Raw genomic sequence first — 17006 nt, forward strand, 5'->3', positions numbered from 1 at the left:
GTCAACAAAAAACTATTGTGAAATGACGGTGTTTCCATTAAACGATGTTATGCGACTAAATGTAATTTTTTTCCTCTCGCGATAATCATTCCAGAAATCATGGCGACGGACGTTGGTGGGTTTATGTATATCCAGCCGCCGCACTGGCCATTATTATTCACGGAAGGAGACGTGTGTACGTGTGTGTGTGTGTCTGTGTTATCCAGTCATTAATGTTGAGGAAAGACTCTTATACCGTGAGCGGCTGATATGAGGAGTTTGTGTTTCTCACTCAGTTCTGCGTCGAGGTCGTGATTGTGGCGTTTCTTTGAGGTTTAGAATCCAGTATTCCTGTAATTATTTTGTCTTTTATGAGTTTAATAAAGAACTCTGTCTCGTCTTCTATCCAAACACACACCGTGTCCTCTGTCAGGCGACTGTAAATGCTCAAAAACCACTGCAGTTTTGCTAAATATTAATTTTTCGAATTGCCTGAAAAACTTCCTCATGCGAGCGGGAAAACTTTTTTGCGAGTTTTTGCTAAATTGACGTGTTTCCATTGGGCGTATTTTAAATTATAAAAGTTTAAAAACAAACTCAGTCACAATCTTCCACAGCAAACAGCAAGATTTTAAAGATTAGTTTACATAAAAATGCAACAATAAAAGCATCATAAAAGTGGTCCACATTATGACACATGCTCTATATTCCACACCTTCTGAAGTCAAATGATAGCTTAGAGTCATATGAACACTTTAATGATGCTTTCTGAAGCCTAAAATCCCCCCATTCACTTCTACAGTATAGATTTGGATCTCTCTCTTTTTTTTTCACAGATTTTTGGGGTGAATTAATATCAGCTTCGAGTGGGAGAGACATTTTCCAATGGTTTAGTTGGAGTTTTAGAGTTTTAGAGTTTAGATGGTTTCAATGGTTTAGAGTTTTAATACTGAGCCGTATTTTCAATTCGCAATTTCAATTTAGTGATGCTGTTATTGACCTGCTTTGAAGCAAGCTGTATTGTATAAAGCGCTGTAGAAATAAAACTGACTTGACATACAAACACACTTTATATACATACACAAATACACTAATGTTTTTTTCAAATGTTACTACCGGTTTCAGAGAACATTCAAAAGTAACATTCCCATAATGTTTGATTGCATTAATGTTTCCTTAACGTTCACTTTTTTTTTTTAAGTGGGCGTTTTGAACATTCAGAACATTTTTTCATAACTTAATGGGAATGTTAGCACATATTTGTGTAAGCTGGGTTGTTGAGACGTCAGATTCTGTTTCAAAGAAGCTAGGAGACATTATGATTGTTCTTTCCTTTGGGAACCATGTGTTTAAAAGCATTGTTCTTTAAGTCATATTCAAATAAATGCTAACGTAAATATTCTTTTCTGACTATTAACACATTTTGCATGAGCTCATAAAACATAAATTCAAAATGTATATGATGTGCACTAAAAAAAAAAAAATTCGTCCTCAGTATTTTTGTCTTGTTTTCCAGCACAAATATCCACACATTCGTAAATCAAGATTACTTGTTTTCTGAAAATGTACCAAAAATTAGTTTCTGCTTAAAACATGAAATATCTGAAATATCTGCAAATGGGGTCAGAAAAATAATCTTAATTCAAAGTGAAAACAATGACACCACTGTTGTTTTAAGCACAAACTTACTTCATTTTTCCGAAAACGAGACTTAATATCATTTTGATCCTCCAGTAAATGTATCTTGATTGTTTAGATATATGTGACCCGGGACCACAAAAGCAGTCACACGGGTAAATTTTTTGTAATTGAGATGTATACATCATATAAAGCTGAATAAATAATCTCTCCATTGATGTGTGGTTTGTTAGGATAGTACAATATTTGGTCGAGACACAACTATTGAAAATCTGGAATCTGAGGAGCAAAAAAAATTTAAACATTGAGAAAATCTCCTTTAAAGTTGTGCATTTATGTTCACGATTGTGCTGCATTCACTCACACAAATACATGTTTTATATATTTACGGTAGGACATTTACTAAATATCTTCATGGATCATGATCTTAATATCCTCATGATTTTTGGCATAAAAGAAAAATGGATAATTTTGACCCATATCATGTATAGTTGCTATTGCCAGACTGGGTTTGAGATGCAGTCACATTTGTGCTGGAAAACAAGACCTTTTATTCTTCAATACAATTCAATGCATGCATGTTTTACACGCTCAGACGAGCACTAATCTGTTCTCTGAATCTCACGTGTGTGTGTGTGTGTGTGTGTGTGTGTGTGTGTGTGTGTGTGTGTGTGTGTGTGGACTTCTGAGGGAGGTTGACCTGCCCTGTTTAAGGTCAGAGCTGGAGGAACCAGTACGGCTGGTTCTGTGTTTCCAGTCATTAACAGGCTTTGTGTAATTAGATAAATCATGTTCCTGCGTTCAGCTGTTCTGTGGTCAGGCGAGGGATGCTGCTTCACATCTGATTAAGAGCATCACACGAAACCGAAACACAATCACACAGGACACATATAAAACTAAAAAACTCTTTACTTGCTCTATAACTTTAGTTAATGTTCGGTCAAGGTTCTCTCAAAAAGTTCTTCCAGTAACAACAATAAAACGTTCATCCAAAGTATCTGGACTTTAATAATGTTCTCTAAACGTTAGAACTAAAACATTATACATCGTTCATAGAGAGTTTTTCTGAAAAGTTCCAGTTAGATGTTTGTCATTTTTTAAATGTACTTTTACATTCAGAAATAACATTTTCATAACTTAATGGGAACATTATGAAACCGTTCTTAGAGCATATGTGTAATGTGTAATTTGTAATAATTATTTTGTATACAAATTCTTAAAAATATACATGCATGTGTATGTATTTATATATACAAAATAATTATTCACAGTACACATACAAATATATTATATGAACACAAACTTTTATTTTGGATGTGATTACAGTAATCGTTCATAGCCCCATATAAAATATAAAATGTAAGGTTTTACAAATTTACTTTAGATATAAATTCTAAAATGGATTCAGGGTTGATTCTGTTAAAATTTCCAGAGTAATAAAGTATTTGCAGAGTGAAATAATTTGCTAAAATAACGTAAAAATGTTATTTATTTATTTATTTTTATTAAAAAAAAGTGTCAAACATTTATATTAAAAATGTAATAAAAATTAAATAAATTAATTTTGAATAAAGGATAAATACATTTTGAAAGATTCTCTACTTTTCACTAATGCTGCATTTATTTGATAAAAAAATACAGTAATATTGTAAAATATTATTATACTGTAAATCATCAGTTCTCTATGTGAATATATAGTAAAGTGTAATTTATTCCTGTGATCAAAGCTGAATTTATCATCATTACTCCAGTCTTCAGTGTCACATGATCCTTCAGAAATCAGTGTAATATGATGATCTGATGCTCAAGACACATTTATGATTATTATCAGTGTTAAAAACAGTTCATATTTTTGTGGAAAACATGCATTTAATTTTTCCGAATTATTTCAAAAGTTCAAAAGAACAGCATTTATTTGAAATAGAATCTTTTGAAACATAATACTATATATATATATTTTGAACAGTTGTGTATTTTTAAGAGGACAACATAGTGGCGAACCGCGTTTGTCCGCTCAGGGCCACCGTAGAAACATGTGGATGTAAGGAGACCCGCGGTGTGTGTAGAGAAATGCTCATTCTCAGCTAATAAACACGTAACGCTTCATTATGTAAGGTCTTTATACACCACTGAACACACAGTTATGCATATGATGTTGCATTTCTGTCAACAGATCCTCCTGAATATGACACACTGCAGCTTTAAGACACTGAACTGAGCGCTCTCACCTGCTTCTGTGTAGCGCAGTCCCACCTTCTCCTCCCCGTCCTCTTTGGGCGGAGGCCAGACGGCCTGCAGGCGCCCCGGCGTGCGGTCCTCGCCGTCCGATGGAGACGTCGCCTCAGACTGAGCGCAAACACACAGAGCAGAAGTTCAGTCTCAGAGGAAAATACAAACCTCTGCACTGCATTAAAATAATAATATGCAGAATGTTCCCTAGACTGATGAAGAGAAAAGATTTGGTGTCTTGTAGTCAATTAAAATTTTTATAAAGTAATCTTCAGAGTAAATTAATGGTGTGTAAATGTTTTTAACCGGTTGTATGTTTTATACATTTTATTTTTATATATTTTTTGTATGTTGTAACTTTGATGTATAACGTTGTATGTTGTAAGTATGTTGTGTAATTGGCCAGGACACTCCTGTAAAAGAGAGTTTAATCTTAGTGAGTCTTCTCTCCTGGTTAAATAAAGCTAATGCATTACCGTAATTACAGAAACAAACATCCCAGCTAAAAAAAATAAAATAAAAACTTTTTTTTTAAATATTTTCTATAAAAATTTAATTTCCGAACGTTAAAAACGCCCAATTTTTTTAATGTTTTAAAAATGTTTCTTGGTTATGTGAATATTTAAGGAACATTTCATTTTATCATTCTTCAAACATTATGGGAACGTTATTTACTTCCTAAAACAAGCAGTTACATTTAAAGAATGGAAGATGAACATTCATGAATGATGTATGAATTATGTTTAGTGAACATTATTAAAGACCAGATGACTTTGAATAGACATTATATGAAGAATGTTTGATCATAACTTTGAGAGAAGCTTGCCAGAACGTCCCGTTAGCATATATATTTCATTTAGTATTAATATTTAGTTTCTCATAACTAACTAAAGTTTAATTAATTAATAAAGCACTTTAAAAACTAGTATACCAAAGAATCTTAAAATGGTTTTGGTGAGTGAATAAAACTTTACTGGCCACTGATTGAAATGCCAGAAAAGTCTCATTTGTCAGCACGAGTTCATGTACTTGCTAACATGAACGTTATATTGTTGTATCACTCGTAAATGTTAATGGTAGTTAATAAAATACTGTGAAAACTTTATTGACTCACGAGTGCATTTTGATTGAAAAAATGTACAAATTAACATCAATCATAATTAACCAAGACCATTCAGTGTTAGTTTGATATGTAGCGTTGAGGATTAACTTAAACTGTTACGTCTAAATAATCATATTTCCATAAGGACAAAATATGCTGTTAGCAAAAATACAAATTCATAGACTGTAAACAATATTGCTGGTAAAAAAAAAAAAAAACGTGACGTGTAGCAAAAATGTTTGTTTGGACCTTTAAAAATCAGATAAAATCTGAAGAATATTATAATATTAATATAATTCTTCATAAAATAATTCTGATGCTAGAAATGAATGTATTTCAGTGACTGTCAACAAAACCATGACGTAAAGAATAAATAATTAATGAATGCTGTTAGATAAACAGGACTTATGTTCATCTTAGAGTTGTGTGGGTTTTATGTAACATTTTTGTTTATTATTTTCCAATAATTTTTGTATTGTTTGTTGAGACTTTGTCTAAAGACAGTTTTCCACCCTGTAAGAACTTGAAAACTGAAGGGTCATAAATCACACACACCTCGGCTCTTGATATCGACAGCTGGAGGTTTGTTCGACTGTCTATCAAAACTAATTAACCTAAATTGTAAAAATCTAAATAATTATATTTCCATAAGAACAAAATGTGCTGTTAGCAAAAATACAATTTCATAGATCATAAGCCATATTTATCGCTGGTAAATTCACTGACGTGTAACAAAAACGTTTGTTTGGAGCTTTAAAAATCAGATAAAAACCTAATATATATATATATAAAATAAAATTATTAATAAAATAATTCTGATGCTAGAAATTAATGTATTTCAGTGACTATGTAAACTAAATAAAAAAATTCTGTTTAATTCACTGACGTGTGACAAAAACGTTTGTTTGGACCTTTAAAAATTTGATAAAAACCTAATATATATATATATATATAATAAAATTATTAATTAAATAAATCTGATGCTAGAAATGTATGTATTTCAGTGACGGTTAACAAAACCATGACGTAAAGAACGAATAATGAACGGTTGCTATTAGATAAATAGGACTTATACTCATGATAGAGTTGTGTGTGTGAGTTTAGTTTATTTTCCGAATGTTTTTGTATAGTTTGTCTAAAGACAGTTTTCGTCCCTGTAAGAAGTTAAAACTGACGGGTGGCGGTCATAACCCCACATACTCTGACCTCGGTGGGGCTCTTGGTGTCGACCGCTGGAGGCTTGCTCGACTGTCTCTGGAAGATGGACCTCAGCAGCTCTTTATCGCTCTTCTTCTTCCTCCTCACCGCGTCCAGGTCCAGCGCCGCCTCCGCCTGATCCTTCTTCGCCGGTTTAGCGCTGAACAGCTTGGACTTTAGCGCATCGTACGCGGAATCTGCGGCCGGTTTCCCACCGCTGGCCGAGGTGTCTCCGCCCGGGTCCTGCAGCACACTGCTGACCTCAGACACGTGCCGAGGCTCGCTCTTCTTCTTGGTGACGGCGCTGACGCTCAGCGGATCCACTCGGGCTTTGTTGACGGGCTGTTTGAGATTGAGCAGCGCTCGGTCTGTGTCGCGCTGTTTGATTTCCGACACCGTCTCCCTCTCGCCTCCGATCGCGCCTTTCTTTAGCACACGGAAACCGCTAAACAAAGCGGGAATCTGGTATTTATCACCGGGTTTGGTGTTCGAAGGGGACGTTCCCGAAACCGTCTCGGAAACGACTTTTGTCTCAATCTGAAGACTTGAGAACGAGGTCTCAAAATCTCCAGTTTGAGAATCTCCAGTTTGAGAATCTCCAGTTTGAGAATCTCCAGTTTGAGAATCTCCAGTTTGAGAATCTCCAGTTTGAGAATCTCCAGTTTGAGAATCTCCAGTTTGAGAATCTCCAGTTTGGGAATCTCCAGTTTGGGAATCAACTTGTGATTCCGGATCCGTTCCCGAATCCCCAACTTGTGATTCCGGATCCGTTCCCGAATTCCCTTCTTGCTCATCATCGATAAAAACGTCCTCCACTTGTGTGCAGAACGGCAGCGATCGCCTCCAGCTGCTCACGCTCGCGCTCGTCCGCGGTTCTCCTCGAGCCGTGTGAACGCTCAGCGATCGCATCTCTTTCCAGGACTCGCTCGACACGCGCGACGGAAGATCCAGAGAGCGGTTCAGCTTCCCCGTCCGACTCAGAACCGAAGCGTCCCGGAGCGATCTCTCCACGAGGCTCTCGGGTTTCTTCTCCCGTTCCTCGGGGTCACGTGACCTTCCCTGAACGCTCTTCGAATCCTCGTCGTCGTCGATGTACGTCTCCACGCGGGTCACGTGCACGATAAATGGATCCGACGATGAACTTTCCGGATCCTGAACGGGAGAACTAATGCATCCCAGCAACTCTTCCTCTCCAGATTTTGGGATTGAAGGAACGTGACTTGAATCTTCATCGTGCAAAGTTCGAAACGACGTCAACACAGCCGAGGACTGACCTGACCTTGAAGAAAACCGGCTGACTGGATCCATACTCCCGTTTACACTCAATCCTATGGAGTGAAATGCAATAGCTGCGTAAACACAGGCCCGTTCACATCAAACACGACAGGGATTACGTTTTAGAAATCATTCTGAATGCATTGAGGAAACAATATCACAGCTGAGAGCCAATCATAATCCATCCTGCTTTACAGAGCAGAAGTAGATGAGAAAAACACAGCACTTGCTTACAATAAACATAATTATGATGTGTCCGCAAATCTTCACAGTTGTGAACGGGCCTCTAGTGTGTGTGGGATAAACCCCATCTCTGGTGTTCCTGCAACCTGCATGCGCTCTACTTCCAAACAAAAGGTTTTTGTCCGTGAAAATCCCTGTGTTTCTGGGAAACACTTCACGTTTGTGCCAGCAGCCGTTCAGCTCAGCATTTAGAGTGACTCCAGTGATCCAAACACACCAGCACAGTGCGATCCTCAAGTAGAGGAAGAGAAAACAGAGAGTGTAAAGTTTCCCAGTGTCGCTCTGGTCCCGGCAGGAGAAGGAAAACTCACTGTGCTGACGCATGCAAAGTCCAGGCTTCTCCTCTAAACACACTTTCCAGAGTTAGGCACTTCCTGATCGGTCTCTGCATCCAAACGTGTGTGTTTTCCCCCGGAGAAGGTTTGAGAGGGAGAAGGAGTCACGCAGGTTTGCTTACCTTCAGCTTTAACCACTCCCTCTCTCTCTCTCTGTTCAGCTCTAAACATGCGGAGGAACTCACCTGCAAGTTTCTGATTACTCAAACACCCCTGTGTGAGTGTGAGGCAGAGATTCAGTGTCTGGCTCCTCCCCCTTTCTCTCTCTCTCTCTCTCTCACACACACACACACACACACACACTCTCTCTCTCTCTCTCTCTCTCTCTCTCTCACACACACACACACTCTCTCTCTTTCTCTCTCTCTCTCTCTCTCACACACACACACTCTCTCTCTCTCTCTCTCTCTCACACACACACACACACACACACTCTCTCTCTCTCTCTCTCTCACACACACACACACACACTCTCTCTCTCTCTCTCTCTCACACACACACACTCTCTCTCTAATCTCCTGCAGGTCAGGTGAAGGGGGCGGAGCTACACTGGCTATAATCAGCTCTGCTGATGTCATTGGCCACGCCTCTCTGTTGCTATAGCGCTGACCTGTCACTTCAATACAGAGTCAAGAGTGCAGAGAGAAGCAGTGACGAGTCCTGTGCAACTTCTACTGGCGTGAGACTGGTTATGGTTTATAGTTTTAAAAAAAGTCCATTTATGATAATTTCAACCTGGTAGAAACTTTTTCGAAAAACACATTTGAGAAAATTGTGAAGGGTACAACAACTAATAAATGCATTACAAGAGTTTTTTGTTATTAACTAATACAATTACTATTATCAGAACATACACCTAATATTAAAAAAGAATAAATTAACACATACCTAGAATAAAAGTAACAAACAAAAACAAAGCTTGCATATAACTAGAATAAAATAATAAATACTTACATAATATTGTGAAAATGTTAATATACTAATATATAATACAGACAAAAATATACTAAGAAAGAAAAATAAAGGCAAACACCTTTTTTTTTTATCCGACTACAGCCAGCTGAAAAACATAATCTAATATAATTTATCATTGTATTATTAAAAATATGGGCCAAAATTTTTAAATAAAGGCCAAAAAAGTTTTTAAAATGTTGTTTTAAATCTGATCAACTGATAAATCATCATCTAATATAATTTCTCATTCTAATATTAAAAAATATAGGCTAAAACATAAAATAAAGGCAAAAAAATGTAAAACAAAAGCTGAGTACAGCTGATGAAATCATTGAATCTGGTTTCTCCTAAACGTGCGTCAGTCTTTGTGAATCACCCGGTGACCCGACACCAGGACCACTTGTTTGTTGAGAATACGTCTTAACTCAAGCGCTCTGGACGAGTTAAAGCTCACAGTTACGCGCTGTACCCTAACCAAACATACACCTTCCTCTCTCTTAATTATAATTACTGCCACTGTCACATCCTCGAAACCCTCTCATCCTCCAGACGCGCTGAGGTTATGATCCGCATGTGTCGTGGCCTACATCAGTGCGCTGGATTATGACCAGGCCGGGCCTCTTCTTACACAAGCCACAGAGAGGCCGATTACTGCGGTTTCTGGAGCCGTAAAAGCAAGGAACACGACAACACTAAAGCTCCTGATCCAGAACAATCAAACTAGATCTGCCGAACAGAGTCTGAGTGAACCCTGCAAATAACAGTGCGATCACATGATCTATTGTCGACTGATGAGACAAAGCCTTAATCATCACCTTCATCGAGACATTTCGTCTGACATTTGCGGTTCATTGTGGTGTGTGTCACACCTGTCTGCTCTGAGATCAGTGTGTGTGTGTGTGCGTGTGTGTGGTCAGATTCAGGTGGAGTCACGGGTGTGTCGGTATGCTGGTATTTTCACACGTGTTAAACTATGTCTATACTCTGCCGGCCAAGTATGCAATAATTATGATGTTTCAAATGTTTCTGAGAGTCTCTTCTTCTCACTAATACTGCATTTCTCTAATCAGAAATACAGTAAAAACAGTGAAATATTATTCCAATATTGCATTTATTCAGTTGTGTTCGACAATCGCTAAACTTTTGACATGAAAATGCTCTGCTTGTTTGATAAAGTTATTTTTAGAAATTCTTAATTTTATATTTTAGGGGCCATAGTCTAGAAACACATATTTTTCCATATTACGTTTTTAATTTTTCCCATATTCATCATGACCTGGAAATTACTCAAATATAATTCCATAACGTTAAATTGATCAAGAGTGACAGTAAAGACATTTAAAATGTTACAAAATAATAAATGCTGTTCTTTTTTTAGATATTTCTATTCATAAAAGAATCCTGAAAATTAGTTTCCTCAAAAATATGAACAGTTTTTGACATTGACAATAATCATAAATGTGTCTTGAGCATCAGATCATCATATTATCCTGATTTCTGGAGGATCATGTGACACTGAAGACTGGAGTAATGATGATAAATTCAGCTTTGATCACAGGAATAAATTACACTTTACTGTATATTCACATAGAGAACTGATGATTTACATTATAATAATATTTCACAGTGTTTTCTGTATTTTTGATAAAATAAACGCAGTCTTTTCAGAACAGAGAGAGACTCATTACAGATTTGAACGTGTTCTGCTAATGAATCAGTCGAGTTGTGAAATCTGACCTCTGGACCCGAAAGACTTCTTACACAAAGCCTGTGTGTGTTTGACTCTCTTTAAGCTTTAGTCCACAGGTCCATATGAACAGTGTTTATGAACACTGGAGGAAATAATATGCGGCTCTGGATCACTGGAAGCAGTATTGGCCGATATTATCACCGATACCGGAATAAATAATACTATTCTTACCACTGATACATGATGACCCTGGACCACACACCAGTCTGGAGCCGCACGGGTATATCTGTGGCAATAGCAACTATACATCGTATGGGTCAAAATTATACATTAAAAATCATGAGGATATTAAGATCATGTTCCATGAAGATATTTAGTAAATGTCCTACCGTAAATATATAAAACATGTATTTTTGTGAGTGAATGCAGCACAATCGTGAACATAAATGCACAACTTTAAAGGAGATTTTCTCAATGTTTAAATTTTTTTTGCTCCTCAGATTCCAGATTTACAATAGTTGTGTCTCGACCAAATATTGTCCTATCCTAACACACCACACATCAGTGGAGAGATTATTTATTCAGCTTTCAGGTGATGTATAAATCTCAATTACAAAAAATTGACCCATGTGACTGGTTGTGTGGTCCAGAGTCACGTATATGGTATGATTTTACCACTAAATTCATCATATTGACAAAATATGATAACTGCAAATCCACCGTTCTCTGCCTGGATCCAGTTGTTTCTGTGAATCACAGCGATTCATTCGCTTCTCTGTTCAGTATCTTTCAGCAGTCTGTAAAAATATACCTCAGATTTCTTGTCAAATATATTTGTACAGTCGATCTCAAAGCTCTCTCCCGGTTTAGATGTGTTTTGTGTGTTGTTCGCAGCATTCACGCTGGAAACTAATGCTGCTGATATAACAAATATAGCATTCCTGTGAAATGAAATAATAAAATAAAAACAGAACAGTCTTTATACATGTAATACAAGAACAATACTTCTTAAATGTTCTCAGTTACACAACTGGCCAAAAGTTTGGAACAATTAAAAAAATTCTGTTTTTGAAAGACGTCTCTTCTGCTCACCAAGGCTTCATTTATTTGATCAAAAATACAGTAAAAATTATGAAATATTATTATAATGTGAATCATCTGTTTTCTATGTGAATATATAGTAATCAAATGTGATCAAAGCTGAATTTATCATCATTACTCCAGTCTTCAGTGTCACATGATCCTCCAGAAATCAGTATAATATGATGATCTGATGCTCAAGACACATTTATGATTATTATCACTGCTCATATGTCCACTTATGTGACTATAAGCACCTGCTAACTGTACAAACATCATATATAACCGTACATGTTGGTTGTGTCAGCGCTGATTGACTCACTGTTAGTCCGAGCTTCGGATAGTACGGAGTGTCTCCGATGATGTCATCCTCGGGTGGTGTGATTCTCAGGAAGTCCAGGTGATCGGGTCTGCTGGGACGACACAAAGGATCATGGGTAATGGACTCATCCCCGTCCAGCATCCAGATGTCCTCCGGCCGCAACAGAGAGTTTTCTGCAGGAAAAAAACAATCGGACTGAGGACATGTCCACACTAACACGTGTGGACATTAGGGGTGTGCAAAGCAGCCGCTATTTGTATCTGTATTTGTATTTGTTGAGGGGGGAAAAGTATTTGTATTTGTATTCGAGTAAAATTCAAAATAGGCGTAAAAATCGTAATCATAAAAAAAAAAATTGCGTTACACTTCTAATTTACGTTATGTGTAAGTATTCTTTAATTATATCCATTATAATAATTATGGATATGCAATATTGGTTGATGTTTTTCCATAAATCCAGCAATGAAACAAGGAATGTCATTGAAAAGAAATTAACATAACAGCCTTACCTCATCATGGTTAAACAACAACTAATAAAATACCATTGTGAACATTATGAAGCCTACAGCCTACATCTTGCTGTCTGCAAAAGACAGAGTAACCTACGTATATAACTCCCACACGTGCGTACAATTCGACAAAACTACACAAGCATTTTTAAACTTTTTAACCAAACGTTAACGTTACTCTGTCAACAGCCTATTGTCTAAATTACCGCGCTAAACAGCTACTGTACGTAAACAGAGCGAGCATGAGAGCACCCGACTGCAGACGTCAATAATGCAGCGTAATGGAATAATCTCCCGATCGCTTCTCGAAAGTTATAAACTGCCTCAGGAACCCAGTTAAGGTACAAACATCTATTTAACAAAAATAGTGATGGAGTTAAGTGTTTTTTCGATCAGCCGAGCGCATCTCTGACTCTGTTGCTGTGTGGAGCAGCCTGTGTCCGTCACTCTCTCACTCATCCGGGCGTGCACTGCGGTCTCATGAGGAAACGCAGCTTTTTGAAATAAAGTTTTTCTTGTTCCCGAATACAAATATTTTTAAAAGTATTTGTTCGAAATAAGTATTTGTAAAAAACACGTTATTTGTGCCTTTCCGAATACCGTATTCGGGTTCGGCTCCACCCCTAGTGGACATGTTTCTTTTTCTCTCCGCTTTGTCCTGCCACTCACACTGAGACTCCAAAACTCCAAAGTGGATCCATTTGAAAATGCAGTTTTCGTGTTGTAGTGTGGACTGTCAAAACTGAGGTATTTAAAAAGTTTAGCCATGTGACGCATATTGTACCAATAGATATTGATGTTAATTCCAGTACTGTGCCTGTTGTGTGCTGTTCACTTTCACACTGATGCTGAAATATGTAACTTCACACACTCTTCATCTCACAGTCCTGCACAGATGGCAGAATTCACTCATATCTGCTGTCCTGCGAAACTGAAACATGAGCAGTTTTAGCGTTTAGACCGAACATATGATGGTGAGTGACTGCGTGACCTGGACCAACTGAGATATTTGATCCTGTCAGATTAAAGAAATGCGTGATAACTTTATCTATTGTCCCGTCTGTATCATCTCAGTGAGCTTTTGTGAGGGTTTACGCATGGCTGTATAAGGTGAATTTAGCGTTTTCAGGCGTTTTCCAAAAGTTTCTCATCCACACGGAGACGTCTGGAAACACTAGTGTGGACGAGAGTGTTTTTAACCCCTTATATTGGCACGGCCATTACATATTTAAAACAGTAATATCCTATACTAAACCTAAACTAATCTTGATAAACTATATATCATTGAAAAGTTTCTCTTGTTTACATATTTGGTGACTGCTTTTCAAAATAAATCACAGAGGACTCGTAATTTATGAATTTGCAACAAGAATATGTTCATACTCCTGAGGCGAGTTCAGACCTTTATTCTGAAATAGTGATGAACATGAAAAATCATGAAAGAATGGTAGAAACCTCAGTTTGTATTGTTTTCATGCCAAGAGTTCAAAAGATAACATCTGTTCAATTATTTTAGAAACAAAGGTCTGAAAATGTTTTAGAAATAAAGAAAACAATAATAGATTCAGCATTAGTGATGTGTCAGCGAGCTATAATGCACATACGTGATCTTCTGTGTTTCTTAGAGGTTGAGTTCATTTCAAAATCTGCCAAACTTCCAACACTACTTCTGAATAGGATGTCTACTGCATAAATTGTATGAAAATTGTAAAAAATAATGGTTCAGACTCAAACAACATATGGAGATGGAGGCGCCCTTATATGGGCAGTGATGTCCACTAGTGGAGAAGTGTGGTACTGCGCCCAAACTAAATCTCACTAAAAGATTATTTTCTGAGATATCAACCTAACATTTAAAACACAACTTGTTCAGATTTCTGGCTTTGATTTTTTTTTTTGCATTTTTAGAGTCCACTAGGTTTTGAAAATATATATTTTATATAAAATATGAATAATTACATTTTAACATTGTACATTTTCATAGACTTAAACTTTTATGTTTAACTTTCTTAATTTATATCTGCCAAAAATCTGCCAAATGTCTTCTTTAAAACAAGACCAATCTTACACCTATATTCCAACGCATTCTTGAATTACAACTATTTAAGTTCGGAATATGCATTTTCATGTCTATTAAAAAAAAGGCGCCGCTTAAGGGGTTAAACAAAAACGCCATTTTGAAATGTGTTGGGATTAATGTAGACATAAGTCATTGCTTTAATGATTACAACAACCCATAGTGCAAAAGTATGTTGGTTATGCATGTCTAAAATATGTGTCTTTGCTGGTATTATTTGAGCTCAATGCAATAAAGCAGCTTTTCTTTTAGAATTTTTTCGTCCCAGATTGTGTATTTTTGTTTTATAATATAAAAGTGTCAGTGTAAGAACAGCGCTGTGTGTCTATATGAAGGTTGTATATCAGATGAAGTTAATGAATGTTGATCTGAAAAACTTTTCTATTTTAAATAAATTTCATCATACAATCCTGAAGAAAAAACTGTTTTCAACATTGATAATGAATGTTTTTTGAGCATCAAATCATCATATTATACTGATTTCTGAAGGATCATGTGACTGAAAATCCAGCTTTGATCACAGGAATAAATTACACTTTAAAATATATTAAAATAGAAAACAGTTATTTTATATTGTCATAATATTTAACAATAGTACAGTTTTTTTGTGTATTTTTAATCAAATAAATGCAGCCTCGGTGAGCATTAGAGACTTCTTTTAAAAACATTACAAATCGTACCGATCCAAAACTTTTGGTTATGCATGTCTTAAATATATATGTGTCTTTACTGATACTATTTGAGCTCAAACAGACTCTGATATAATGCAATAAAGCAGCTTTTCTTTAAGAATTTTTATGTTCCAGATTTTATAAAATATAACACAACATCAGTGTAGGAACATTCAGCGCTGTGTGTCTATATGTAATATGTGTCTATATTATTATTATAATATAATAATAATTTGAGGTTGATCTGCTATTTCTGTCTGAAATGAGTTTAACGGGTCACTCACCGCAGGAATAAAATAAACCAAGCTTACTGGAGAAGTTGCATCCTAATAAACATACGTTTCCTTGGCAAACTTCTCAATCGCTGGCGTTAAAAACACTTCTGATAATGAGAATGAAGGCAGGAGGCAAAGGCTGCCGTGATTAATCGCGTCTCATTATGATAATGCATCGGTTGCCGGACCTGCGAGCGCTGACTAAACATCTGGTTCTGGTCCAAATGCAAAGTCACATTGATTGCAGACGAGGTCCTGCATCTCATGAAATTATTCAGATGCACGTTCTCTCCGGCTTCAGCAACATCAATACTGGAGAAACAACACAGAGACACAACAGCAGCGTGACTGAAGCTTCTTTCCATCACAAACTCTAATTATCAGTAATTAAACAGCGCCATCATCTGGACAACAACAACTAGTGCGTCAGGAACTCAGCTGTTGATGAAACACAAACACACATCGTTCACATATTAACGTGAGAACATGAAACAACCTTGGACACTAATCTTAGATGATCACACATTAATGTAAAGTAGACGCTGACTCCTGATTCCTCCTCCAGGGGGCGCCGGGAAACACAACCTCACGCTCAGACACGCTCAAAGAAGACATTTCTACAGCAATTCAACTCAACTGGAACTAAAAGTTGTATCTATTTATTCTAATGATTTTGTGACCCTGGAGCACAGCACCAGTCTGGAGCCGCACGGGTATATCTGTGGCAATAGCAACTATACACTGTACGGGTCAAAATTATCCATTTTTCTTTTATGCCAAAAATCATGAGGATATTAAGATCATGTTCCATGAAGATATTTAGTAAATGTCCTACCGTAAATATATAAAACATGTATTTTTGTGAGTGAGTGCAGCACAATCGTGAACATAAATGCACAACTTTAAAGGAGATTTTCTCAATGTTTAAATTTTTTTGCTCCTCAGATTCCAGATTTTCAATAGTTGTGTCTCGACCAAATATTGTCCTATCCTAACACACCACACATCAGTGGAGAGATTATTTATTCAGCTTTATATGATCTATACATCTCAATTACATAAAATTGACCCATGTGACTGGTTTTGTGGTCCAGGGTCACATTTATACTTGACATACAAATGTAAATCCAGTCTCTGTAAGTCAGACCGGGGCAAGTTGTCACACTCTTAATGTAATTGGTTGGTTGCTATAAGGTGGCTTTAGCATGTTGGTAGGAGTGCGATTGCATGAAACTGTGGCTGAAAGTGTTGATTGAGATCTGGGTAAGATCAGCAGCTGTGAGATGTGTGTGTGTGTGTGTGTGTGTGTGACACAGATGATGATGTTATGCCTCGGGCTGATGCACAGTGAATGACCGGTTCAATATGTCTGTGCTGATGCCACACTGATAATATGAGCTCACATTAGAGACATATTGCAGACACATGCA

At 36.8% G+C, this 17006-nt stretch overlaps 1 protein-coding gene across 2 annotated transcripts in view; it reads right to left on the reverse strand.

The window, feature by feature from the left end:
• LOC307009569 (formin) overlaps positions 1 to 17006 on the reverse strand; it is a 97129-nt gene that overhangs the window by 66151 nt on the left and 13972 nt on the right. The window contains exons 3-4 of one of the 2 annotated variants that reach the window (XM_079633406.1): positions 12045 to 12217; positions 3846 to 3963 (exon numbers count right to left, since the gene is read on the reverse strand). In XM_079633406.1, coding sequence (XP_079489532.1) covers positions 3846 to 3963; positions 12045 to 12217 — 291 coding nt within the window. Of the gene's footprint in view, positions 1 to 3845; positions 3964 to 6154; positions 8218 to 12044; positions 12218 to 17006 lie in introns of those variants that run through there. The other variant, XM_079633407.1, reaches the window with a different exon arrangement.

The sequence above is a fragment of the Phoxinus phoxinus genome, assembly GCF_949152265.1.
Source record: "Phoxinus phoxinus genome assembly, chromosome: 13".
NCBI lineage: Eukaryota > Metazoa > Chordata > Actinopteri > Cypriniformes > Leuciscidae > Phoxinus > Phoxinus phoxinus.